General features: G+C 46.0%; 4 protein-coding genes across 4 annotated transcripts; 3 read left to right on the top strand and 1 right to left on the bottom strand.

The window, feature by feature from the left end:
* Nucleotides 1-1,554: 1,554 nt before the first annotated feature.
* Nucleotides 1,555-2,637, bottom strand: LOC310867524 (heterogeneous nuclear ribonucleoprotein A/B-like; the record flags this gene model as incomplete). The annotated part of the gene is made up of 1 exon (XM_083777639.1): nucleotides 1,555-2,637. The coding sequence occupies one exon, from the start codon at nucleotides 2,635-2,637 to the stop codon at nucleotides 1,555-1,557; it is 1,083 nt and encodes a 360-aa protein (XP_083633765.1).
* A 988-nt stretch (nucleotides 2,638-3,625) lies between these two features.
* On the top strand, nucleotides 3,626-4,506 carry LOC310867522 (contactin-associated protein-like 2; the record flags this gene model as incomplete). The annotated part of the gene is made up of 3 exons (XM_083777637.1): nucleotides 3,626-3,845; nucleotides 4,150-4,215; nucleotides 4,298-4,506. The coding sequence occupies exons 1-3, from the start codon at nucleotides 3,809-3,811 to the stop codon at nucleotides 4,504-4,506; spliced, it is 312 nt and encodes a 103-aa protein (XP_083633763.1). The 5' UTR covers nucleotides 3,626-3,808.
* Nucleotides 4,507-9,786: 5,280 nt separating this feature from the next.
* Nucleotides 9,787-10,059, top strand: LOC310867900 (barrier-to-autointegration factor-like; the record flags this gene model as incomplete). The annotated part of the gene is made up of 1 exon (XM_083778070.1): nucleotides 9,787-10,059. The coding sequence occupies one exon, from the start codon at nucleotides 9,787-9,789 to the stop codon at nucleotides 10,057-10,059; it is 273 nt and encodes a 90-aa protein (XP_083634196.1).
* A 2,880-nt stretch (nucleotides 10,060-12,939) lies between these two features.
* LOC310867733 (retinol dehydrogenase 12-like) lies at nucleotides 12,940-26,644 on the top strand. The gene is made up of 7 exons (XM_083777849.1): nucleotides 12,940-13,039; nucleotides 13,992-14,107; nucleotides 19,295-19,450; nucleotides 20,793-20,897; nucleotides 24,161-24,370; nucleotides 25,391-25,583; nucleotides 26,534-26,644. The coding sequence occupies exons 1-7, from the start codon at nucleotides 13,029-13,031 to the stop codon at nucleotides 26,634-26,636; spliced, it is 894 nt and encodes a 297-aa protein (XP_083633975.1). The 5' UTR covers nucleotides 12,940-13,028; the 3' UTR covers nucleotides 26,637-26,644.
* The last annotated feature ends 293 nt before the right edge of the window (nucleotides 26,645-26,937 follow it).

The following is a 26,937-nucleotide window of genomic DNA, read 5'->3' as shown; positions in this document are numbered from 1 at the left end:
CTGGGGCGAGCGTTTGTCACATAACGTTGTCATGTTGCTCTGTCCTTACAGAAGTTAGTAACACTGTTTCTAATTGGACTGTGGCATCTCTATTCATGTAACATAACGTCATGTTCTCCCTGTCTAAACTGTCCTTACAGAACTTGGTCAGAATGTTTCTGCTGTGTTCCTCCCAACTTCCATTCTCCTTTAACATTTTAAATGTGATTTAGCTAAACGGGGAGGAGGTTTGCACTTGTACCTTTTTAGGTTTTTAATCTGGTTAGCGCTTGAATCTGTTTTTTATGGTCTTTATATGTATTGTCTCTGTGATCGTTGCTGCTCTCTTAAGATTATCCTGTTTTACAATGATGTGACAGCCCATCTTCCTACCTCCAGAACTCCTAGCCATCCCGTGGACTAACCTAGGCTTAGCTTAGACTGTCACAGCTCCAAGACTGTAGACTAGATTTAGGCTTAGCTTAGACTGTCACAGCTCCAAGACTGTAGACTAGACTTAGGCTTAGCTTAGACTGTCACAGCTCCAATACTGTAGACTAGGCTTAGCTTAGACTGTCACAGCTCCAAGACTGTAGACTAGATTTAGGCTTAGCTTAAACTGTCACAGCTCCAAGACGTCTTCTGTTGACTCCTTCAGCCACTTGAACGAAACCTCCCTCTAGTTATTATCGGCCTTGGAATCCTGTTAAACTCAGCCCTCGCTAACCCTCCGGGCACAGTTTCTTACAAAACGAGACCGGGACCTTATGCCTCCTCAACCCCTGCTCCTCACTATAGGGTTTAAGGGGCTACATCTAGGCTTTAAGGGGCTACATCTAGGGTTTAAGGGGCTACATCTAGGGTTTAAGGGGCTACATCTAGGGTTTAAGGGGCTACATCTAGGGTTTAAGTGGCTACATCTAGGCTTTAAGGGATACATCTAGGGTTTAAGTGGTTACATCTAAGGACAATTATTCACTATAGCTTTTGACTCCCCCTGATGTGGCTGCATGCTATTTATCATTGGTGGTTGTTATTGCTTTTATGTTTTATTTACACTTTGTTTCTTACTGTTTTTATTGCCTCCGAGTTGTATGTCTTGTTTAATGTTTTTCTGCATTAGTGATTTGGCTACCTCCTGGCCTGTAGTAACCTGACTCCACCAGATGGAGGTAGTAGTGAGTCCCCTACTCCTGGCCTGTAGTAACCTGACTCCACCAGATGGAGGCAGTATTGAGTCCCCTCCTCCTGGCCTGTACAGCACTTTGGTTAATTAGCTCTTTACCGTATTTGTTTTCGGACGGGCGGCTGGCTTCTCCCTTAGAGAGAGGGTGAGTATTTCAGTTAGGGTGGCTGGCATCTCCCTTAGAGAGAGGGTAAGAAGTTAGAGTCGATGCTTCTTCACTTGGAAAGGAGCCAGCGTAGGCGGTTCAGGCATCCGGTTAGGATGCCTCTCGGGCTGCTGTGGTTGCCATGGTTACTTCCTATCAGTAAGGCCTGTAGCTGCTGTGGTTGCCATGGTTACTTCCTCTCAGTAAGGCCTGTAGCTGCTGTGGTTGCCATGGTTACTTCCTCTCAGTAAGGCCTGTAGCTGCTGTGGTTGCTTCCCCGTCTTGGAGTTTTCCCATAGCTGGAGTTGCCCTTGTTGTAGTCATACGCTCCGCCGCCGTAACCGTAGTAACCAGAGGAGTAGTAGTCGTTTCCGCCGTAGCCGCTGTACCCTCCTCCGTATCCTCCGCAGGCTTGGTTTCCGTAGCCCTGTTGGTTCCAGTAGTAGCCGCCGCTGGTGAAGGGCTTGTTGTAGGCCAGGGTTTGGTTCCAGCCCTGGCCGCGACCCGGTCGGCCCCGGCCTCCCCTGGCGCCCCCGTAGCCCCCCCGGCCTCCGTACTGCTGCTGCTGCTGGTACATCTCCTTGGGCTGGGCCATCTTCAGCTCGCACTTGCTCCCCTCGACCACGTGGACCTTCCTCTCCAGGCAGCGGCGCGCCGACGCCTCGTCGCGGTACGTGACGAAGGCGAACGCCTTCCGCCTCTGCGTCTTGACGTCCACGGGCAGCTTGACGCCGTCGATCTCCCCGAAGGCGCCGAAGTGCTCGCGCACGGCGTCCTCGGAGGCGTCGGGGTCCAGGCCGCGGACGAAGACCTTCCGGCAGGGCTCCTTCCTCATGGCCATGGCCTTCTTGGGGTCGATCTGCCGCCCGTCCAGGCGGTGCTCCCTCTGCTCCAGGACCTTGTCCACGCCGCCCGGGTCCTTGAAGAGGACAAAGCCGAAGCCTCGCGAGCGGCCCGTGCTGGCGTTGATCTTGATGGTGCACTCGGAGACCTCGCCGAACTTGGCGAAGTAGTCCTTCAGGTCCTTCTTGCTGGTGTCCCAGCTGAGGCCGCCCACGAACATCTTGCCGGCGTCGTCCTCTCCCTTTGAGGCGTTGATCCTGGAGCCGACGTCCCGGACCGCCTCCCCGTCGTTGGTCCTCGGCGGCGGCGGCGACCGGCCGTCCGTCCCCGTCCCGTCGTTGGTGGTCCCTGATTGGCCGTCCTCTTCGCCCTCGTCGCTGATCCTGTTGTCGTCGCCGTCGCCTGATTCGTCGCCCCATTCCACGTCCAGCCCTCCTCCGCCCGGCGCTCTGCCCGTCGTGGCGTGCTCCACAGACGTCTCCATGTTGAACTGCTTCTCTCTCAGGTTGATGTTCGTTCGGCCAATTGGAGAAAAGATCGGATACCCAAACAGCCAGAAAAGTGCTCATAGAAACGGACCGTCTCCTATTTGACAAACACACGCATCAGTGCTGTGATGTCACGCATTGACCATATATGGGCAACCTCTCTATAGACAGCTATGTGTGTCCCTGTGGGTCTCCTTGGTGCAACGCACGCGCGCACACACACACACACACACACACACACACACACACACACACACACACACATATTAACTATATGATGATTTTGGGTGTGACAGTACAGTACAGTAGAGGGACCCCCACACGGAGTTGCACCACTCACTTCACACGGGTGTGATTTTCTTAATTTTTTTTGCTATATCGAGTTAATGTTAATCCTCTCTCTCTCTCTCTCTCTCTCTCTCTCTCTCTCTCTCTCTCTCTCTCTCTCTCTCTCGCCCCGTAGACCCAGTGCTCATCCAGCGTTTCAACTCTCCAGGGTTCCTCCTTCTCCAGGAGTAGACACGCCTCCTTCTCCAGTGACCACGCCTCCTTATCCAGGAGTAGCCACGCCTCCTTCTCCAGTGACCACGCCTCCTTATCCAGGAGTAGACACGCATCCTTCTCTAGTGTGGTTCAACACAGTAGCCACGCCTCCTTCTCCAGTGTGGTTCAACACAGTAGCCACGCCTCCTTCTCCAGTGTGGTTCAACGCAGTAGCCACGCCTCCTTCTACAGTGGCCACGCCTCCTTCTCCAGTGGCCACGCCTCCTTGTCCAGTAGACACGCCTCCTTCTCCAGTGGCCACGCCTCCTTGTCCAGTAGACACGCCTCCTTGTCCAGTGCGGTTCAACGGAGTAGCCACGCCTCCTTCTACAGTGGCCACGCCTCCTTATCCAGTAGACACGCCTCCTGCTCCAGTGCGGTTCAACGGAGTAGCCACGCCTCCTTCTACAGTGGCCACGCCTCCTTATCTAGTAGCCACGCCTCCTTCTCCAGTGCGGTTCAACGGAGTAGCCACGCCTCCTTCTCCAGAGCGGTTCAACGGAGTAGCCACGCCTCCTTCTCCAGAGCGGTTCAACGGAGTAGCCACGCCCCTGCAGTCTGCCCTGAGAGACCCTGTAGCCACACCCACGCCCCCAGCCACGCCCACATCGTCCTTCCAGGGTAATGTCTGCTGCCACGGACCCCCTACTGGACAACACAGGTACTACACCCCATCTGGGGGTGATGGGGGTCCATGGGGTTAGGGGTGATGGGGGGAGGGGTGATGGGGGAGGGGTGATGGGGGTCCATGGGGGGAGGGGTGATGGGGGTCCATGGGGTTAGGGGTGATGGGGGGAGGGGTGATGGGGGGAGGGGTGATGGGGGTCCATGGGAGGGAGATACGGCAAACAGCACTGCTATTCCCAATACACTAGCTTTTCTTTATTTCACTCTCTCTCTCTGTTTCTCTCTCTCTCTGTCTCTCTCTCTGTGTCTCTCTCTCTCTCTCTCTCTCTCTCTCTCAGAGTTCCCCTTCAATGAGGAGAGGGCGTTCCCCGGCGGTGTCAACAGGAACTCTGCCATCATCGGAGGTACGGCCAATCAGAATGTTTGTTCATAACCAACCAATCATGTTCTACTGTTTGTATCAGCTGACGTCTGGTTGGTCTGCAGGCATCATCGCCGTGGTGATCTTCACCATCCTGTGCACTCTGGTGTTCCTGATTCGCTACATGTTCCGTCATAAAGGCTCCGCCTCCTACCACACCAACGAGACCAGAGGAGGAGGAGACTCGCAAGGGGAGGAGTCTGGTGACATGGCCATCCTCGGCACCGACAACCCAGACACACTGAACGAGTCAAAGAAAGAGTGGTTCATTTAACTAGAGTCAAAGAGTGGTTCATTTAACTAGAGTCAAAGAGTGGTTCATTTAACTAGAGTCACAGAGTGGTTCATTTAACTAGCGTCAAAGAGTGGTTCATTTAACTAGAGTCAAAGAGTGGTTCATTTAACTAGAGTCACAGAGTGGTTCATTTAACTAGCGTCAAAGAGTGGTTCATTTAACTAGAGTAAAAGAGTGATTAATTTAACTAGCGTCAAAGAGTGGTTCATTTAACTAGAGTAAAAGAGTGATTCATTTAACCATAGAGTCACAGAGTGGTTCATTTAACTATAGAGTCACAGAGTGGTTCATTTAACTATATAGTCAAAGAGTGGTTCATTTAACTATAGAGTCACAGAGTGGTTCATTTAACTATAGAGTCAAAGAGTGGTTCATTTAACTAGAGTCAAAGAGTGGTTCATTTAACTAGTCACATAGTGGTTAATTTAACTAGAGTCAAAGAGTGGTTCATTTAACTAGTCACATAGTGGTTCATTTAACTAGAGTCACAGAGTGGTTCATTTAACTAGAGTCAAAGAGTGGTTAATTTAACTAGAGTCACAGAGTGGTTCATTTAACTAGAGTCAAAGAGTGGTTCATTTAACTAGAGTCAAAGAGTGGTTCATTTAACTATAGTCACAGAGTGGTTCATTTAACTATAGAGTCAAAGAGTGGTTCATTTAACTAGAGTCACAGAGTGGTTCATTTAACTATAGAGTCAAAGAGTGGTTCATTTAACTATAGTCACAGAGTGGTTCATTTAACTATAGAGTCAAAGAGTGGTTCATTTAACTATAGAGTCAAAGAGTGGTTCATTTAACTAGAGTCAAAGAGTGGTTCATTTAACTAGAGTCACAGAGTGGTTCATTTAACTAGAGTCAAAGAGTGGTTCATTTAACTATAGAGTCAAAGAGTGGTTCATTTAACTAGAGTCAAAGAGTGGTTCATTTAACTAGAGTCAAAGAGTGGTTCATTTAACTAGAGTCACAGAGTGGTTCATTTAACTATAGAGTCAAAGAGTGGTTCATTTAACTATAGAGTCAAAGAGTGGTTCATTTAACTAGAGTCAAAGAGTGGTTCATTTAACTAGAGTCAAAGAGTGGTTCATTTAACTAGAGTCACAGAGTGGTTCATTTAACTAGAGTCACAGAGTGGTTCATTTAACTAGAGTCACAGAGTGGTTCATTTAACTAGAGTCAAAGAGTGGTTCATTTAACTAGAGTCACAGAGTGGTTCATTTAACTAGAGTCAAAGAGTGGTTCATTTAACTAGAGTCAAAGAGTGGTTCATTTAACTAGAGTCACAGAGTGGTTCATTTTACTAGAGTCATAGAGTGGTTCATTTAACTAGAGTCACAGAGTGGTTCATTTAACTAGAGTCAAAGAGTGGTTCATTTAACTAGAGTCACAGAGTGGTTCATTTAACTATAGAGTCAAAGAGTGGTTCATTTAACTAGAGTCAAAGAGTGGTTCATTTAACTAGAGTCACAGAGTGGTTAATTTAACTAGAGTCAAAGAGTGGTTCATTTAACTAGAGTCAAAGAGTGGTTCATTTAACTAGAGTCAAAGAGTGGTTCATTTAACTAGAGTCAAAGAGTGGTTCATTTAACTATAGTCAAAGAGTGGTTCATTTAACTAGACAACCCAGACATGTTGGTTCATTTAATAAGGGGGATTTAAATTCAGAGACTATATAGGCAGTTTATCAAAGATGGACGCAGGGCGATTTAAATTCAGTGACCAATCACAGGACAGGTAGAAGAAAAAGTAATCCAATCAGACAAAGATAGGCATGGAGATGATCCAATCACAGGACAGGTAGAGATGGAGATGTGGACAAAGACCAGGAGGAATCCACGTGGTGCCGTGCACTGTTTAAAAAAATAATTAAAAAAATATATTGTGATTTGTAGAAACATACGGTACCAATGTTTTCTATAAACATACTGTACCAATGTTTTCTCTGCCAAAGAGGCTGACCGTTGTGCTAGATCTGATCTACAGACCCTGGTTCGTACTGTATGTGTAGATCTGATCTACAGACCCTGGTTCGTACTGTATGTGTAATTCATTATTTATCTCAGAAATGTGCACTTATTTACCTTCATGCTCCATGCTGATGTTTTCTGCTGGCTCAGCCACGATGCTGCTCTGGAGTCTTTTTTAATCACAATAAACTGTTATGATGCCAATTACCGCTTCCCTGTTTTTCCTCCCCGATTTCGCACCAGTGAGGGGTTGGGGGTTGAGAGTGTGTAAACTCCTGCATTTGATCATCAATGTATTCGTATTCCATTAGATTAGACCATATAGAACATTCCAGGTAAATGAGTGTACATAATGTTTTCATTATTACATAACTTAATATGCCACTGGGCTGGCTGTATTCTTAAGCCTGGCCTACACCGTAGCCCTTTCATGAATTGTAAATTGTAGTGTGTGTGTGTGTGTGTGTGTGTGTGTGTGTGTGTGTGTGTGTGTGTGTGTGTGTGTGTGTGTGTGTGTGTGTGTGTGTGTGTGTGTGTGTGTGTGTGTGTGTGTGTGTGTGTGTGTGTGTGTGCTAGCTATTGATTTTGAAGCGAGGAATAGAAGTATCGGAGCACAGTACAGTATCTAGTGACAATCATCATTCTGGAAATATGGCTTAAAATAGTTGACTAACTGAATTATGATATCCGTTTAAATAGTTAAAACTGAATTATGATATCAATGCTAAGTGTCCACAGAGATTTACATGGCTGAAGGAAGTAGGGGTGGAGCACAGCCCCCCCTCGGACAGGAGGGGGGAAATAATAATAATTTTAATCAAAACAGATTTATGTTACTATACAGTAGGCCCATTATGTTGTATCACAGTATCGGTGCTTTATCCTGGTTAATTGCCTGTGACAGTTTGCTCACAGTTCACCTGCTCACAGTTCATCTGCTCACAGTTCATCTGCTCACAGTTCATCTGCTCACAGTTCATCTGCTCACAGTTCATCTGCTCACAGTTCACCTGCTCACAGTTCACCTGCTCACAGTTCATCTGCTCACAGTTCATCTGCTCACAGTTCACCTGCTCACAGTTCAAATGCTCACAGTTCATCTGCTCACAGTTCACCTGCTCACAGTTCACCTGCTCACAGTTCACCTGCTCACAGTTCATCTGCTCACAGTTCATCTGCTCACAGTTCACCTGCTCACAGTTCACCTGCTCACTGTTCATCTGCTCACAGTTCACCTGCTCACAGTTCACCTGCTCACAGTTCATCTGCTCACAGTTCACCTGCTCACAGTTCATCTGCTCACAGTTCACCTGCTCACAGTTCATCTGCTCACAGTTCACCTGCTCACAGTTCACCTGCTCACAGTTCACCTGCTCACAGTTCATCTGCTCACAGTTCACCTGCTCACAGTTCACCTGCTCACAGTTCATCTGCTCACAGTTCACCTGCTCACAGTTCACCTGCTCACAGTTCATCTGCTCACAGTTCATCTGCTCACAGTTCATCTGCTCACAGTTCACCCCCTGCTCACAGTTCACCTGCTCACAGCTCACCTGCTCACAGCTCACCTGCTCACAGTTCACCTGCTCACAGCTCACATGCTCACAGTTCACCTGCTCACAGTTCACTATGTTCATTATGTAGACGAGCAAATCGGCGAAGCAATCGCATAAATTCAGTTGTTCATGAGATGATGTATAATGTATAAGAACGCCCCTCACTTCACACGGGTGTGATTTTTTATTTCTTGTCCACATTTGGAATTGCTCTTGTCCTTTAAGGTCAGAGAGAGAGAGAGAGAGAGAGAGAGAGATCAAAATGCAGTTACCACGGCAACAGATGGAAGCCTGGCACAGGCGAGGGTGACGGAATATGTGGAAACCGGAGCAGCACTGACACGGAGCGGGAAGTGGTAGAAGATAAGGTAGCTAGTGGTTGGCTGGTTGGCAGAAGGCTCTGGTCAGTTGGCTTAGGGTCAGTTGGCTGGTTGGCAGAAGGCTCTGGTCAGTTGGCTTAGGGTCAGTTGGGTTAGGGTCAGTTGGCTGGTTGGCAGAAGGCTCTGGTCAGTTGGCTTAGGGTCAGTTGGGTTAGGGTCAGTTGGCTGGTTGGCAGAAGGCTCTGGTCAGTTGGCTTAGGGTCAGTTGGGTTAGGGTCAGTTGGCTGGTTGGCAGAAGGCTCTGGTCAGTTGGCTTAGGGTCAGTTGGGTTAGGGTCAGTTGGCTGGTTGGCAGAAGGCTCTGGTCAGTTGGCTTAGGGTCAGTTGGGTTAGGGTCAGTTGGCTGGTTGGCAGAAGGCTCTGGTCAGTTGGCTTAGGGTCAGTTGGGTTAGGGTCAGTTGGCTGGTTGGCAGAAGGCTCTGGTCAGTTGGCTTAGGGTCAGTTGGGTTAGGGTCAGTTGGCTGGTTGGCAGAAGGCTCTGGTCAGTTGGCTTAGGGTCAGTTGTGTTAGGGTCAGTTGGCTGGTTGGCAGAAGGCTCTGGTCAGTTGGCTTAGGGTCAGTTGGGTTAGGGTCAGTTGGCTGGTTGGCAGAAGGCTCTGGTCAGTTGGCTTAGGGTCAGTTGGGTCAGTTGGCTGGTTGGCAGAAGGCTCTGGTCAGTTGGCTTAGGGTCAGTTGGGTTAGGGTCAGTTGGCTGGTTGGCAGAAGGCTCTGGTCAGTTGGCTTAGGGTCAGTTGGGTTAGGGTCAGTTGGCTGGTTGGCAGAAGGCTCTGGTCAGTTGGCTTAGGGTCAGTTGGGTCAGTTGGCTGGTTGGCAGAAGGCTCTGGTCAGTTGGCTTAGGGTCAGTTGGGTTAGGGTCAGTTGGCTGGTTGGCAGAAGGCTCTGGTCAGTTGGCTTAGGGTCAGTTGGGTTAGGGTCAGTTGGCTGGTTGGCAGAAGGCTCTGGTCAGTTGGCTTAGGGTCAGTTGGGTTAGGGTCAGTTGGCTGGTTGGCAGAAGGCTCTGGTCAGTTGGCTTAGGGTCAGTTGGGTTAGGGTCAGTTGGGTTAGGGTCAGTTGGCTTAGGGTCAGTTGGCTTAGGGTCAGTTGGCTTAGGGTCAGTTGGCTTAGGGTCAGTTGGATTAGGGTCAGTTGGGTTAGGGTCAGATGGGTTAGGGTCAGTTGGCTTAGGGTCAGTTGGGTTAGTTAGGGTCAGTTAGGGTCAGTTGGCTTAGGGTCAGTTGATGATGTCATCACGACATCATCAACATGACATAATTCACCATGTGTGAATATAAACGTAAGGAACGCCGAACCGGTGCAAAAATAATTAGCGTTCAAAGCGCAGCGTGTGAGCCAATCAACGATCAATCACCTTTACGACCATGTCGACGACCTCCCAGAAACACAAGGACTTTGTGTCCGAGCCCATGGGGGAGAAGTCTGCGCTGGCTCTGGCCGGCATCGGAGAGGCTCTGGGGAAGAGGCTGCAGGAGAAGGACTTCCACAAGGCCTACGCGGTCCTGGGACAGCTCCTGGTGCTCCAGAAGGACCAGGAGCTCTTCAAGGAGTGGCTGAAGGACGCGTGTGGAGCCAACGCCAAGCAGCAGGCCGACTGCTGCGGCTGTCTGCTGGAGTGGTGTGACTCCTTCCTGTAAACTGCATCCTGTCTGTGACGCCTTCCTGTAAGCTGCATCCTGTCTGTGACTGCTTCCTGTAAGCTGCATCCTGTCTGTGACTGCTTCCTGTAAGCTGCATCCTGTCTGTGACGCCTTCCTGTAAGCTGCATCCTGTCTGTGACTGCTTCCTGTAAGCTGCATCCTGTCTGTGATGCCTTCCTGTAAGCTGCATCCTGTCTGTGACTGCTTCCTGTAAGCTGCATCCTGTCTGTGACGCCTTCCTGTAAGCTGCATCCTGTCTGTGACTGCTTCCTGTAAGCTGCATCCTGTCTGTGACGCCTTCCTGTAAGCTGCATCCTGTCTGTGACTGCTTCCTGTAAGCTGCATCCTGTCTGCTGGAGTGGTGTGACTCTTTCCTGTAAGCTGCATCCTGTCTGTGACTGCTTCCTGTAAGCAGCATCCTGTCTGTGACTGCTTCCTGTAAGCAGCATCCTGTCTGTGCATGACTGCTTCCTGTAAGCTGCATCCTGTCTGCTGGAGTGGTGTGACTCTTTCCTGTAAGCTGCATCCTGTCTGTGACTGCTTCCTGTAAGCTGCCAAGGAAGCTCTTAGAAGGAAGGGAAGTGGTCACGTGACTGGGCCGCGCCATGACACTTTCATGGACACTTTCATGGGAGCCAAACTCACACCGGAAGTGCAATGAATACATGGCAGTGAATGGAGCCGGCTGGACCAGCTCATAACAAACATTATTCATGAACTATTGCGAGCTTTGTCATATAATTGGTTCAGGAATATGAAAGAAGACATAAGTGATATCACACGTTTTTTCTGAGTGGTTGTTATTTGACTTAATAACTATTTATTTTTATTGAGGTATTTATAGAAGAGCACATAGTAAGTTTTCTGCCTGGGCTGCTCTCTGCTCTTTGAAAAAATATATCACATTAAGTAGTATGCACATCAAAAAATAAGACAGCCTAAAATAACGTGTTATATATATTATTTTATTTTCCAGAATCACTTTACAAAAGGTCTCAGTTATTCATAAATAATGTTTCTTCATGAGCTGGTCACTGAGCTCTCATTGGCTCCAGTGCAGGCAGACAGACAGAGACAGAAAATAATAGAAAAATAATTTTCAAATTCCAATGGACTATACAGAAAGAAGACTGAGCTTGTTTCCATTGTGGTCCACCTTGTAACATAAAATGCCCATTAAAAGATCCAGGGTCGGAAATTAACTATATGACCAGTTAGTGTGAAGATGGAGCCATGATTTAAGGTCTAGACTCTAGGGGTAGAGTGGCTGTTCCAACCCGGGCTCCCCCAGAGTTAGTGTCAAAGTGTCCCCTATGAACCCCTGATTGCTCCTGATGTGCAGGATGGTGTGTGTGAATGGGTGAATGTAATGCACCATCTATGTAAAGCGCCACGTGCGTGCGTGCGTGCGTGCGTGCGTGTGAGTGTGTCTACACACCTAAGTACATTCCTGCCTCTCCTGAGCTCACTCATTGGTCACAAACACAAGGCTGCTGTACTTTTTACCTCATACCAAGCATTTAAAATATAATAATAATAATAATAATACTAATAATAAAACTTTATTTGTATAGCACCTTTCATGACATGAAATGCAGCTCAAAGTGCTTTACAGAACAATGGAGAATAAAAAAGAAAAGCAAGGCAACGACATTAAAAAACAAGCAGTGATGCAATACAGTGAGGACATGAATAACAAAAAATAAAAGATCAATTAAAAGCAATGTTGTAGAGGTGGGTCTTGAGCTGTGCTTTAAAAATGTCTACAGAGGCTGCCTGTCGAAGGTACAGTGGGAGTTTGTTCCATGCCGACTGCCCGTAGAAGCAAAAAGCTGCTTCCACGTATTTTTTAGTTGCCATTTTTTTAGGCAAAGCGAGCAGGCCAGCAGTGGAAGACCTTAGCGGGCGGTTTGGGACATATTTAGGCAGGCAGTCATGTAGGTAGGAAGGTGCGAGACCATTGAGAGCTTTATACACAAGTAAAATAATTTTAAAATCAATCCTAAAAACAACCGGAAGCCAGTGCAGTGAAGCCAAAACTGGAGTAATATGTTCTCTCATCTTAGTTCTAGTTAAAACTCTGGCTGCTGCATTTGAGGTATAAAGTTTATACCTCATACTAAGCATTTAAAGGATGAGGTATAAAGTACAGCAGCTTTGTGTTCATAAAACAGAAAGATTGGGTATTGGGTAAGACTGACGTTATGTATCTTTCAGGACCTTTCACTGCTTCGTCTCAACCACTACTCTATGGCTCTGGTCTCAACCATTACTCTATGGCTCTGGTCACGTAAACGTAAACATGCACGGTCGCGGTCGTCCTTGGACCACCTGGAACCCCCTGAAGGACCACTGGTGGTCCCCGGACCACCTGGAACCCCCTCAAGGACCACTGGTGGTCCCCGGACCACCTGGAACCCCCTCAAGGACCACCGGTGGTCCCCGGGCCACTGGTTGAGAACCACTGATTTAAAGAACAGACCCACACCCACAAGTGGCCTGTAATTACACAGTTTATACTGTGGGTGGTGCTGTTGCCTATGGAGTCCCATAGCTGTAATTACACAGTTTATACTGTGGGTGGTACTGTTGCCTATGGAGTCCCATAGCTGTAATTACACAGTTTGTACTGTGGGTGATGCTGTTGCCTATGGAGTCCCATAGCTGTAATTACACAGTTTGTACTGTGGGTGGTGCTGTTGCCTGTGGTGCATGGAGTCCCATAGCTGTTAGTTGGACCAGAAGTGGGCAGGGATGAGCAGAAGTGGGCGGGGATGAGCAGAAGTGAAGAAAAAAAGGAAAAGTGTTGTGAATCTGGGAGAGAATGTTTGTTCAGTTGGTCCTGAAGGTGGAATATCAGCACAATGTACTGCAGGTAGGAACAACAATAACTTATATAATCATTATATAATAACTTATACAATAATAACCTATTATATAACTAATTAAGGTGGAATATCAGCACAATGTATTGCAGGTAAGGTTAACTTATATAAACTAATTATTATTATTATTATTATTTAAGGTTTAATTTATATTAGTTGATGTTGCTTTTCCATACATTATGGTACATGTATAGTATTCTACAGTATAGACTGACACAATCATTTGCAATATAACTGTAGTTTTAATATAACTGTAGTTTTAATATAACTGTAGTTTTGTGTCTCCCTGCTTTTCTCTTGAGACATTTAGATTGTGTCAAAGGTCATTCTTTTTTTTTAACAATGTATTTATTTTCCTTTTCTATACACACAAATGACAATACAAACACACAGAAAACAACAATGAACATTACAAGACAATACAATTACTAATATAAAGAAAGCAAAACAACAATAACCAAAAAACAAAACAAAAAAACAACAGCACTATACTCCTCTTCAGCTCCATCCATTAAATGTGACAAATTATTGTTCTTTATGTATCTAATAAAACGGCCCCACACCTCCTGAAACACTTCTTGTTTGTCCTTTTTTTCCAAAGGTAAACATATCGACAGTTCCCTGAACCACTGTGTAATACTCGGTTTGTCTGGTCTCTTCCAGGTCAATGCTATCATTCTCTTAGCTTGTAAAAGATATCTATGTGCCTCTTTCTTCACCGCATCTGGTGCATACATCTGGTCAAAGGTCATTCTGACCTAGACAGACAGGTCAGGACAGTGTCTAGATCTGACCTGTCAGGACCTGGTCATTCTGACCTGTCAGGATCTGGTCTGTGCGTGCGTGCGTGCGCGCGTGGGAGTCTCCATATTAGTGTGTGTAACTATGTATTTTATGTCCATATAAGGAGTGTGTTATAATGTGTATTTTATGTTCATATATATTATAATGTATATTGTATGTCCATATAAGGAGTGTGTTATAATGTATATTGTATGTCCATATAAGGAGTGTGTTATAATGTATATTGTATGTCCATATAAGGAGTGTGTGCTGCCACCGCTGGTCGTGTGACGAGAGGCTGGACGGTAAAACGGTCGTCATAACAGGAGCAAACACTGGGATCGGCAAGGAGACGACTAGAGACCTCGCTAGGAGAGGTAAGACTCCTAACTCCTAACGTGTTATACAAGGAGACCACTAGAGACCTCGCTAGGAGAGGTAAGACTCCTAACTCCTAACGTGTTATACAAGGAGACCACTAGAGACCTCGCTAGGAGAGGTAAGACTCCTAACTCCTAACGTGTTATACAAGGAGACCACTAGAGACCTCGCTAGGAGAGGTAAGACTCCTAACTCCTAACGTGTTATACAAGGAGACCACTAGAGACCTCGCTAGGAGAGGTCAGGGGTTATGCTTAGGGCTTATGCTTAGGGGTTATGCTTAGGGGTTATGCTTAGGGCTTATGCTTAGGGGTTATGCTTAGGGGTTATGGTTAGGGGTTATGGTTAGGGGTTAAGGTTAGGGGTTATGCTTAGGGGTTATGCTTAGGGGTTATGCTTATAGGGTTTATGCTTAGGGCTTACGCTTAGGGGTTAGGGTTAAGGGTTATGGTTAGGGGTTATGGTTAGGGGTTATGGTTAAGGATTATGGTTAAGGGGTTAGGGTTAAGGGTAGCTTACCTTGGTCTCGATCTTATGATATCGTTAGAAGCTCCAAAGCGTATTTTGAACGAGAGGCGGACGAGGAGCAGAAATTAAGCGCTAGTATATCCATCAGATTAAAACTACGGAGAGCGCCCTGGATTAACAGAGTTGAGGCATTCTTTCTGCCGCGCTAACGGCTAAGTCAACGCTAAGCTAATATGACCGTAGAGCGCGAAGGACAGTGGCCGAGAGTCGGACTGAAAAATTTTTTTAAAGGAAAAAATTTAGAATATTCCTCTCTCGCCTCATTGAGGATGCGCTAGAACGTCCTATATATGGACGGAACCTGTTAACCCATTCTGACCTGAGATCAGATTCACACGAGGTTTCCACTGGACACACACTGGTCTGATTAACCCATTCTGACCTGAGATCAGATTCTAAAAATGTCAGTCGCTCTTCGATTTTTCAAAAATAGCAGACCTACAAGCTCGTATCGCGCCACTCGGTGGCGCGATATGAGCTTGTAGATCTGCTATTTTTAAATAGCTAAAGCATAACATGATGCTGACACCAAAATGGGTGCCCGGTCAGAATGGGTTAAAGCTGGACATAGGGGGGGCTATAGCGCCCCTCAAAAGAGAAGGTGATATCAGTGTCATGTTATCAATTATTTGGGGGCCATGCATTTGGGTATTCTCACAGCCCACAGGTTGAAAGGCTTACTGTAAGCCCCGTTTGATTTTGGGGATTCTGGGCGGTAAGCGGCGACACCGCTGTACTGTACTGCCAGCTGTAAAGCAGACTTATTATAGGCATTTATCCCACAGCCACTTACAGTAAGCAAGAACAATACAATGTAATCTCCTTATATTACGTTATATGCTTTACATATAACAAAACCACTTTTTGCTGTGACTTTTAACGTAACTCTTTACATTTTCTCATTCAGTAACGCCATTATAGTTATAGTTCATAATGAAGACGATTGGTCAACATAGGGTAATTAGTGCACTATTGCCTACTAGTGGCTGCATTCATTCATTCAGGACCATGGACAGCGACTAGTCTGTCTGTCTGCCTGCCTGCCTCCGTATCTTTTTAGGGGCCTAGGTACCCCAAAATTACACCAAAATGAAAACAAAATACCCCCAATATGTTGCTGTAAAACTGCATTAGTGCACTACTAGTGGCTGCAGTCAATCAGCACAAATGCACCATGGGCAGAGACTAGTCTCTGTCTGTCTGTCTGCCTGCCTGCCTGCCTGTCTGCCTGCCTGCCTGCCTGCCTGCCTGCCTGCCTGTCTGTCTGTCTGCCTGCCTGTCTGCCTGCCTGCCTGCCTGCCTGCCGGCCTCTCTTTTTAGGGGCCTGGGTACCCCAAAATGATAACAAAATAGCCCAAATGTCTGTGCATGGGCAGGGCATCAGTATTATATAATATATAATAATATAAATTACGTTAGGCCTGTCTGTGCATGGGCAGGGCATCAGTATTATATCCATATCATTAGACTGGACTAGACCTGTACATGCCCGTCCGCCATACCGGCCTGCTTGGGAACCTAATAATAATACCTAGTTGACACTGTGAAAGGTGGGGTGGTTAAGTAATCAATTGGCAGGTGTGGAGTTGCCATGGCAATCAATTGGCCGAGGCAGAGGCTGGGAATTGCACAGGTGAGGGGACTTTGGCTCATTAGGCCCACTGGCAGAGCCTGACCAGGTGAGGGGACTTTGGCTCATTAGGCCCACTGGCAGAGCCTGAGCAGGTGAAAGGAGTTGGCCTCATTAGGCCCACTGGCAGAGCCTGAGCAGGTGAAAGGAGTTGGCCTCATTAGGCCCACTGGCAGAGCCTGAGCAGGTGAAAGGAGTTGGCCTCATTAGGCCCACTGGCAGAGCCTGAGCAGGTGAAAGGAGTTGGCCTCATTAGGCCCACTGGCAGAGCCTGAGCAGGTGAAAGGAGTTGGTCTCATTAGGCCCACTGGCAGAGCCTGAGCAGGTGAAAGGAGTTGGCCTCATTAGGCCCACTGGCAGAGCCTGAGCAGGTGAAAGGAGTTGGCCTCATTAGGCCCACTGGCAGAGCCTGAGCAGGTGAAAGGAGTTGGCCTCATTAGGCCCACTGGCAGAGCCTGAGCAGAGCCTTTTGTGGTGGTTCCGACCGACTCGATACTGCACTCCCTGTGGGGGTGTGGAACACGTGTCGAATTTGAAGACAGTGGGTGAAACGAGTTACGTGCATTCCAACGGTAGACACAGTGCATTACAACCGTACACACACACACACACACACACACACACACACACACACACACACACACACACACACTGTGACACACACGCACGCAGAGATGTGGCACATTAATAGTAGGATATTGTCTGTGATTTTGGATATTGTACTATTGGCGTAAGGGTTCTTCTATTCCTGTTTTTTAGAGCTTAAAACAAACCACAACTGGACCAGTGACATTACATTAGGGAATATTTTCATTCCTTGAAAACAATGTGTCTGAATTAGATTTTTTTTTTTTTTTTAACTAGTAACAAGTTACTTTCATAATTTAGTAACTAGCCTGTCAGTTAGTTCTGATGTTAACTAGTCAGTCAGTTAGTTCTGATGTTAACTAGCCTGTCGGTTAGTTCTGATGTTAACTAGTCAGTCAGTTCTGATGTTAACTAGCCTGTCAGTTAGTTCTGATGTTAACTAGTCAGTCAGTTCTGATGTTAACTAGTCAGTCAGTTCTGATGTTAACTAGTCAGTCAGTTAGTAATCATTGCAATGGGAAGTTCATTCCATAGTTCTGAAGCCAGAAGGGAGGCTTATGGGAGGCGCTGCCACCCATTGTACTGCTGGCTAAATGAGGATTATGTTTAAACGAGCGTCTTGTGATCACATAATTATGACTCTCAGTCCACAACACAGTATAGTCTATACACTAGTAATTAGTTTAAATCTTTTCTCATTTCTCTCAACTCTTATGTTCTCTTTTTACTGTGTTTGAAATGAACTGTTTCTGTAACGCTGTTCCTCTCATGTGTTGTTGTTAGTTTAAACATAGACTAACAGACTATGTTTCTGTAACACTGTTCCTCTCATGTGTTGTTGTTAGTTTAAACATAAACTAACAGACTATGTTTCTGTAACGCTGTTCCTCATGTCTTTAGTTTAATGTTCAATGTCCTAAAAGGGGCTACGGATGGAAATTAGCATCTCTAACCCTAACCCTAATCTGGTGTATTTAGTTACTCTACATTTTTAATGAAATGTTCTTTAATATACTCTGATCCGTCAAAATAAAATAAAGTAAAGTAAATTCAAGCGACGACTCCATTCCACCGTGAATGAGGCTTAGGCTTAAAGCGTGTGATCCGTTCCAGTGATCCGTTCCGCCTGACACCTTCACTAAACCAGTGTGATCCATTCCAGTGATCCGTTCCACCTGACACCTTCACTAAACCAGTTGACTTCATTTTACAACAGCAGTGGTTGGAAAGTACTCGAGTGCAATATATATATATATATATATATATATATATATATATAGCCTATATATATTTCCAACCAAAAGTAAAAGTATTGGAAGTTGAAGATACTGAAATAAAAATATCTCACAGTTGTACTTGAGTACAGTACTTTACACCACTGCCAGACAGGGAACGGTGGACACACACACACGCACGCATGCACACACACGTACACACGTAGTGGGGACCATGTCTGTATAGCTGGGACCATGTGGGGACCATGTGGGAACCATGTGGGGACCATGTGGGGACCATGTGGGGCGTCGTAGAGGGGAACATAACACTTCCCCTGATGTGATTGGCTGTTGGGACACTGAAGAGGGACGGTGTGATGTGATTGGCTGTTGGGACACTGCAGAGGGACGGTGTGATGTGATTGGCTGTTGCAGGGAGCTTCCCCCTCATTGGAGACAAAGACACTTTGATGAGTACAGCGGCGCTTTGCTCCCCATCTCCCATAATTACTGCACATAGAAGCTATTGTGTGTGTGTGTGTGTGTGTGTGTGTGTGTGTGTGTGTGTGTGTGTGTGTGTGTGTGTGTGTGTGTGTGTGTGTGTGTGTGTGTGTGTGTGTGTGTGTGTGTGACATGCGGCTAGAACTATGGAAGGCAGCATGTTTGCCCTCCATAGTTCTAGCCGTTTCTCACCAGTCAGAGAGAGAGAGGGGGGGGCGAGGGAGAGAGAGAGAGAGGGGGGGGAGGGAGAGAGAGAGAGGGGGGGGGAGGGAGAGGGGGAGAAAGCCAATGTTAGCCAATTAGGATGGAATATTATGAAATATGGGACAGATCCATAAGGATATAAGATACTGTGTCACTGAGTACATGTTGAATTGGAACAACATGGTAATGTCCGACCTCTTCACTTTGAAGTGGACATTCAAACACTAATGTGCTTATTATTATTTATTATTATTAATGTGCGACGACACGTGAAGCCATACCATGCAGTATTACATAACATGGTCAATCCAATTGCTTCAGACAATACGCGCACGCACGCACGCACACACGTATGTACAGTACACTCGGGCTGGAACTTTAACTGATTCATTTTGACCAATTAATAACAGAGAAGAATAACGCAATTAAAGAAAGGGACGCTTTTTAATCAAGCTTATAGTTTTTGATTATATGTCCAGGTGCTCGTATAATAACAATAACAATAACAATATTTCCAGGAGCTCGCATCATCATGGCCTGTAGAGACTTGGAGAGGGCAGAGGAAGCAAGGAAGGTCATCGCAGAGGACACAGGAAACGAGAACCTGCTCATTAGGAAGCTGGACCTGTCCGACACTCGCTCTATAAGAGCCTTCAGCGAGCTCATCGTCAGAGGTAGATAATCTATTAGAGCCTTCAGCGAGCTCATCATCAGAGGTAGATAATCTATGAGAGCCTTCAGCGAGCTCATCATCAGAGGTAGATAATCTATTAGAGCCTTCAGCGAGCTCATCATCAGAGGTAGATAATCTATTAGAGCCTTCAGCGAGCTCATCATCAGAGGTAGATAATCTATGAGAGCCTTCAGCGAGCTCATCATCAGAGGTAGATAATCTATTAGAGCCTTCAGCGAGCTCATCATCAGAGGTAGATAATCTATTAGAGCCTTCAGCGAGCTCATCATCAGAGGTAGATAATCTATTAGAGCCTTCAGCGAGCTCATCATCAGAGGTAGATAATCTATTAGAGCCTTCAGCGAGCTCATCATCAGAGGTAGATAATCTATGAGAGCCTTCAGCGAGCTCATCATCAGAGGTAGATAATCTATTAGAGCCTTCAGCGAGCTCATCATCAGAGGTAGATAATCTATTAGAGCCTTCAGCGAGCTCATCATCAGAGGTAGATCATCTATTAGAGCCTTCAGCGAGCTCATCATCAGAGGTAGATAATCTATTAGAGCCTTCAGCGAGCTCATCATCAGAGGTAGATAATCTATTAGAGCCTTCAGCGAGCTCATCATCAGAGGTAGATCATCTATTAGAGCCTTCAGCGAGCTCATCATCAGAGGTAGATAATCTATTAGAGCCTTCAGCGAGCTCATCGTCAGAGGTAGATAATCTATTAGAGCCTTCAGCGAGCTCATCATCAGAGGTAGATAATCTATTAGAGCCTTCAGCGAGCTCATCGTCAGAGGTAGATAATCTATTAGAGCCTTCAGCGAGCTCATCATCAGAGGTAGATAATCTATTAGAGCCTTCAGCGAGCTCATCATCAGAGGTAGATAATCTATTAGAGCCTTCAGCGAGCTCATCATCAGAGGTAGATAATCTATAAGAGCCTTCAGCGAGCTCATCATCAGAGGTAGATAATCTATTAGAGCCTTCAGCGAGCTCATCATCAGAGGTAGATAATCTATTAGAGCCTTCAGCGAGCTCATCGTCAGAGGTAGATAATCTATTAGAGCCTTCAGCGAGCTCATCATCAGAGGTAGATAATCTATTAGAGCCTGCTATAGTCTCATTCTCCTGGTGTCTTTGGCATTCCATCAAACAGATTCTTGTTGGAAACGTGTGTAATTTTACTCATGTTAAGATAGAAGTGATCAATTATTGTCTATAACATAGTGTTGCCTGTGTGTGTGTGTGTGTGTGTGTGTGTGTGTGTGTGTGTGTGTGTGTGTGTGTGTGTGTGTGTGTGTGTGTGTGTGTGTGTGCATGCGTGCGTGCGTGCGTTACAGAGGAGAAACAGGTGCACGTGTTGATCAACAACGCGGGCATCATGATGTGTCCTCACTCCAAGACTGTGGACGGCTTCGAGATGCAGTTAGGAGTCAATCACCTCGGTAAGACGACCATATATGGTGTGATGGAGTCAATCACCTCGGTAAGACGACCATATATGGTGTGATGGAGTCAATCACCTCGGTAAGACGACCATATATGGTGTGATGGAGTCAATCACCTCGGTAAGACGACCATATATGGTGTGATGGAGTCAATCACCTCGGTAAGACGACCATATATGGTGTGATGGAGTCAATCACCTCGGTAAGACGACCATATATGGTGTGATGGAGTCAATCACCTCGGTAAGACGACCATATATGGTGTGATGGAGTCAATCACCTCGGTAAGACGACCATATATGGTGTGATGGAGTCAATCACCTCAGTAAGACGACCATATATGGTGTGATGGAGTCAATCACCTCAGTAAGACGACCATATAGTTTGAGTCTGTAACTATAGCCCCATTAGCTGGACCTACAGCCCCATCAGCTGAGTAAGGAATGCTATAGAGAGTCTGGAACTACAGCCCCATCAGCTGAGTAAGGAATGCTATAGAGAGTCTGGAACTACAGCCCCATCAGCTGAGTAAGGAATGCTATATAGAGTCTGGAACTACAGCCCCATGAGCTGAGTAAGGAATGCTATATAGAGTCTGGAACTATAGCCCCATCAGCTGAGTAAGGAATGCTATAGAGAGTCTGGAACTACAGCCCCATCAGCTGAGTAAGGAATGCTATAGAGAGTCTGGAACTACAGCCCCATCAGCTGAGTAAGGAATGCTATATAGAGTCTGGAACTACAGCCCCATGAGCTGAGTAAGGAATGCTATATAGAGTCTGGAACTACAGCCCCATGAGCTGAGTAAGGAATGCTATATAGAGTCTGGAACTATAGCCCCATCAGCTGAGTAAGGAATGCTATAGAGAGTCTGGAACTATAGCCCCATCAGCTGAGTAAGGAAGCTGCCATTTCCGTTTAATATATTTTAAAATATCTTTACATTTTATTTTTGTATTTTCTTTTCTGCTAAGCAACACAATTGGTAAATGGTAAATTGTGCATTTATATAGCGCCTTTATCCAAGGCGCTTTACAGAGATTGTGCATTACATTCACACACACATTCATACACCGATGGCAGCGGAAACCATGCAAGGCACCAACCTGCACATCGGGAGCAATTAGGGGTTCAGTGTCTTGCTCAAGGACACTTCGACAGTAACTCTGGGGGAGCCCGGGTTCGAACTGGCAACCTTACGGTTACCATCCAGGCACTCTACCCCTGAGCCACCGCCGCCGCCACAAGCTATATATAGGCCTATGCTTAGATGATTTATATTTATATTAGGATAAGTTTGGATAAGTTTGCGCGACTGTAACTTAGACAAAACGGAAGTGGGGAGGAGGCTCCACTTCTGCTTCATCGCGTACGCATGATAGCTCCTCCGTTGCTCCAGACTGTATGATGAAGCATTTAGTCGGCAGTCTAGTGACGCGAGACTAGTCGGTCAGTAAACCAGTCAGTCATACTTTCACAGCTCAACCATGGATAATTATAATCAATATTATCAACCGCGCTCTGGCCAATGGAGAGCGACGTTGCTACGTGGTGGCCATCTTACCGAGGGGCAGCATAACATTGTGTCTATGGGGCATGTACTTTTAAATAACAATAACATTGTGTCTATGGGGCATGTACTTTTAAATAACCATAACATTGTGTCTTTTGGGCATGTACTTTTAAATAACCATAACATTGTGTCTATGGGGCATGTACTTTTAAATAACCATAACATTGTGTCTATGGGGCATGTACTTTTTAAACGGTTTGGTTTGTTATAAACGTCAGAGACATCCGCATATGTATATGCTTCTATACGACGTTCATATAAAAAACAAAATTAAGCAAATAAGCGTCCTGAGTCTAGCCTTTATATATGTCTATGGCCTGGTAGAGTACACATAGAACTACACATCCCACAATGCACTGGGCCATCTAGCCTTTATATATAATGTCTATGGCCTGGTAGAGTACACATAGAACTACACATCCCACAATGCACTGGGCCATCTAGCCTTTATATATGTCTATGGCCTGGTAGAGTACACATAGAACTACACATCCCACAATGCACTGGGGCCATCTAGCCTTTATATATGTCTATGGCCTGGTAGAGTACACATATAACTACACATCCCACAATGCACTGGGGCCATATAGCCTTTATACATGTCTATGGCCTGGTAGAGTACACATAGAACTACACATCCCACAATGCACTGGGGCCATCTAGCCTTTATATATGTCTATGGCCTGGTAGAGTACACATATAACTACACATCCCACAATGCACTGGGGCCATCTAGCCTTTATATATGTCTATGGCCTGGTAGAGTACACATAGAACTACACATCCCACAATGCACTGGGGCCATCTAGCCTTTATATATAATGTCTATGGGCTGGTAGAGTACACATAGAACTACACATCCCACAATGCACTGGGGCCATCTAGCCTTTATATATTATGTCTATGGCCTGGTAGAGTACACATAGAACTACACATCCCACAATGCACTGGGGCCATCTAGCCTTTATATATGTCTATGGCAGGGGTGGGCAACTTTGATGATGGAGAAGGCCACTATATTTCCACACTCACTCCCTAGGGCCATAATATTACTGTCGTAGCTAAAATAGCCGATCTACAAGCTCAAAACGCGTCGCGCTGCGACGCGTTTTGAGCTTGTAGATCGGATATTTTTTGCTATATTCGAATAGAAATCTTGAATTATTTTTAGCTATTTTTTAATTAGAATCCTGGAAATTAATTTTTTTATGTTATGTAATTTCAAATGCAAATTCAAATTATACTTGTGTTGAGAAAATTAGCTACTGATTTAGGCAGTGATTAAAGCGCGTCATGTTTCCATGTTGTGGAATTGTAAACATGCTGAAACCAACATTATATCCGTATTCTGACATTAACCTGAGGGCCACATTAAGTGAAGGTGCCGCCAGTTGCCCACCCCTGGTCTATGGGCTGGTAGAGTACACTGTACACATATAACTACACATCCCACAATGCACTGGGCCATCTAGCCTATATGGGCTGGTAGAGTACATATAACTACACATCCCACAATGCACTGGGGCCATCTAGCCTATGAGCTCAACACCCATCAGCTACAGAGACTCAACTTGACTCCCTGAGTAGAGCGTTCCTTCACCTGTAACGGTGTTGTTGTTCTATGAGCTCAACAACACCCCCATGACTTCCTGCATAGGTCATTTCACTGCCATGTCTTCCTGTTTAGGCCACTTCCTGTTGACCCACCTCCTCCTGGACGTGCTGAAGCGCTCGTCTCCGTCTCGCATCGTGGTGGTGTCGTCCGTCGCTCACACCTGGTCCGGACTGCGTCTGGACGACATCAACAGCCAACGCAGCTACGACCCCATCAAGGCCTACGGACAGAGCAAGCTGTGCAACGTCCTGTCTGCTCGCTCACTGGCCAAGAGACTGGAGGGTGAGACAGACAGACAGACAGACAGACAGACAGACAGACAGACAGACAGACAGACAGACAGACAGACAAAAGCAATGATATAGTAGAAACAGTAGAAACAGAAATGTATGTATTTTATTTTTCATGCATTCCAATGTTCAATGCCACAAACACAATTAAAAATGTAATCGCAACACATTTTGTGCCCAAGACGTTCACAGACGTCCTGGGAATTACCGTATGCGCTGCCCAGGACGTCTTTATGTGATTTTCATAAATCATTAAAAGAATGACAAAGATGGCATTGGGCACCCTGGGTCACTAGTCTAACCCTGGGTCACTATTCTAACCCTGGGTCACTATTCTAACCCTGGGTCACTATTCTAACCCTGGGTCACTAGTCTAACCCTGGGTCACTATTCTAACCCTGGGTCACTATTCTAACCCTGGGTCACTATTCTAACCCTGGGTCACTAGTCTAACCCTGGGTCACTATTCTAACCCTGGGTCACTAGTCTAACCCTGGGTCACTATTCTAACCCTGGGTCACTATTCTAACCCTGGGTCACTATTCTAACCCTGGGTCACTATTCTAACCCTGGGTCACTATTCTAACCCTGGGTCACTAGTCTAACCCTGGGTCACTATTCTAACCCTGGGTCACTATTCTAACCCTGCGTCACTAGTCTAACCCTGGGTCACTATTCTAACCCTGGGTCACTATTCTAACCCTGGGTCACAATTTTGAAAGTGTTGTGTGGGCTCACAGCAATCGTCAATTTAAATTTGTTATGGTTATTGTTCCATGGGCCCTGTGGTGCAGTCATAATGTGTTGTGTTCCATAGGCCCTGTGGTGCAGTGATAATGTGTTGTGTTCCATAGGCCCTGTGGTGCAGTCATAATGTTCTGATGTGGTCCATAGGCCCTGTGGTGCAGTCATAATGTTCTGATGTGGTCCATAGGCCCTGTGGTGCAGTCATAATGTTGATGTGTTCCATATGCCCTGTGGTGCAGTCATAATGTTCTGATGTGTTCCATAGGTTCTGGGGTCAGTGTGTTCTCCCTCCATCCCGGCGTGGTCCAGTCAGATCTATGGAGACATCAACACCAGTGCATCCAGGTGGCCGTGAAGGTCTTCAGGGTCTTCACTAAGACCACCGTGGAGGGAGCTCAGACCACCATCTACTGCACCGTGGAGCCTGGTCTGGAGCGGCTCAGTGGAGGATACTTCAGGTATGTTAATACTACTACTAGTATCAGGGGTAGGCAACCTTAGGCAAGGGTGCCAACATTGGCACAGGGGAGGGTTATCACTGGCACACTGGCATAAGAGTGAGACAGAGAATATTTTTAAATATTAAAAAAAAAAGGTTTAGTCAGTTCAAATAAGTCCACTGACACTCACATGCACAAATGACATCCTGCACATAATGGTACATTCATTCAAACTTCTAACTCATGACTGGGGAGGAATTCTGGGACATACTGTCTGTAGGTGGGCTACTGCTCTGAGTTTAATAATCATTACATCCTGATGTGAAAGAAAATATTCCTAAGCTTGTGTTATGTATGTGTATACCACTGTATATGGACACTCAAAATCAGTTGGAAATATTTAATTTTGATGTGATGTCATAATTATATATGGCACTGACTATCACGAAAATAAAAACGGGCCCTTCACGTGAAAAAGGTTGCAGACCCCTGGTGGTCTACTAGTACTACTATTAGTATTACTGTATGAGCTGGTCTAGTAAAACTACTGCAGTATTACTATTAGTATTACTGTAGGAACTGGTCTAGTAAAACTACTACAGTATTACTATTAGTATTACTGTACGAGCTGGTCTAGTATATATTCTTAGTCCTGGAGGAACACAGTACTACTTCCATGCCAGGATTAACAATGGAATTTAGTGGAGCTTAAGCCATTACTGGGCGGGAACCCATTTTGGTGTTAGCACTATGTTACATGCTTTAGCTATTGAAAAATAGCAGATCTACAAGCTCGTAGCTAAGAGCTAAGAGCTTGTAGGTCTGCTATTTTTGAAAAATCGAAGAACGACTGACATTTTTAGAATCTGATCTCAGGTCAGAACACACACACACACACACACACACACACACACACACACACACACACACACACACACACACACACTCTTGTTTCTGTGTGTCAACAGTGACTGTGCTCCAGCGCGCTGTTCCAGGGACGCTTCCGACGATGACTTGGCCGAGAAGCTGTGGGAGATCAGCTGTGACATGCTGGACATCACCTGGAACTGACCCATCTGTCACACCCCTTATATGGAGATCAGCTGTGACATGCTGGACATCACCTGGAACTGACCCATCTGTCACACCCCTTATATGGAGATCAGCTGTGACACACTGGACATCACCTGGAACTGACCCATCTGTCACACCCCTTATATGGAGATCAGCTGTGACACGCTGGACATCACCAGGGATTAAAACACAGCTCAGCTGTATGGAACTAAACCTACACAGTGCAGTGCAGTGCAGTGCAGTACAGTGCAAGGCAGTGCAGTACAGTACAGTACAGTACAGTACATTGCAGTGCAGT

The sequence above is a fragment of the Protomyctophum parallelum genome (assembly GCF_964188405.1).
Source record: "Protomyctophum parallelum genome assembly, chromosome: 12".
Classification (NCBI taxonomy): Eukaryota; Metazoa; Chordata; class Actinopteri; order Myctophiformes; family Myctophidae; genus Protomyctophum; species Protomyctophum parallelum.
The sequence above is the reverse complement of the archived record's forward strand: the minus strand, read 5'-3'. Positions and strand labels throughout refer to the sequence as shown.

Bases quoted from the DNA above. Each gene is read 5' to 3' on its own strand.
- LOC310867733 (XM_083777849.1), top strand. The intron at 14,108-19,294 runs GTAAGACTCCTA...CAATATTTCCAG, and splicing joins TAGAGACCTCGCTAGGAGAG to GAGCTCGCATCATCATGGCC. The intron at 19,451-20,792 runs GTAGATAATCTA...CGTGCGTTACAG, and splicing joins CAGCGAGCTCATCGTCAGAG to AGGAGAAACAGGTGCACGTG.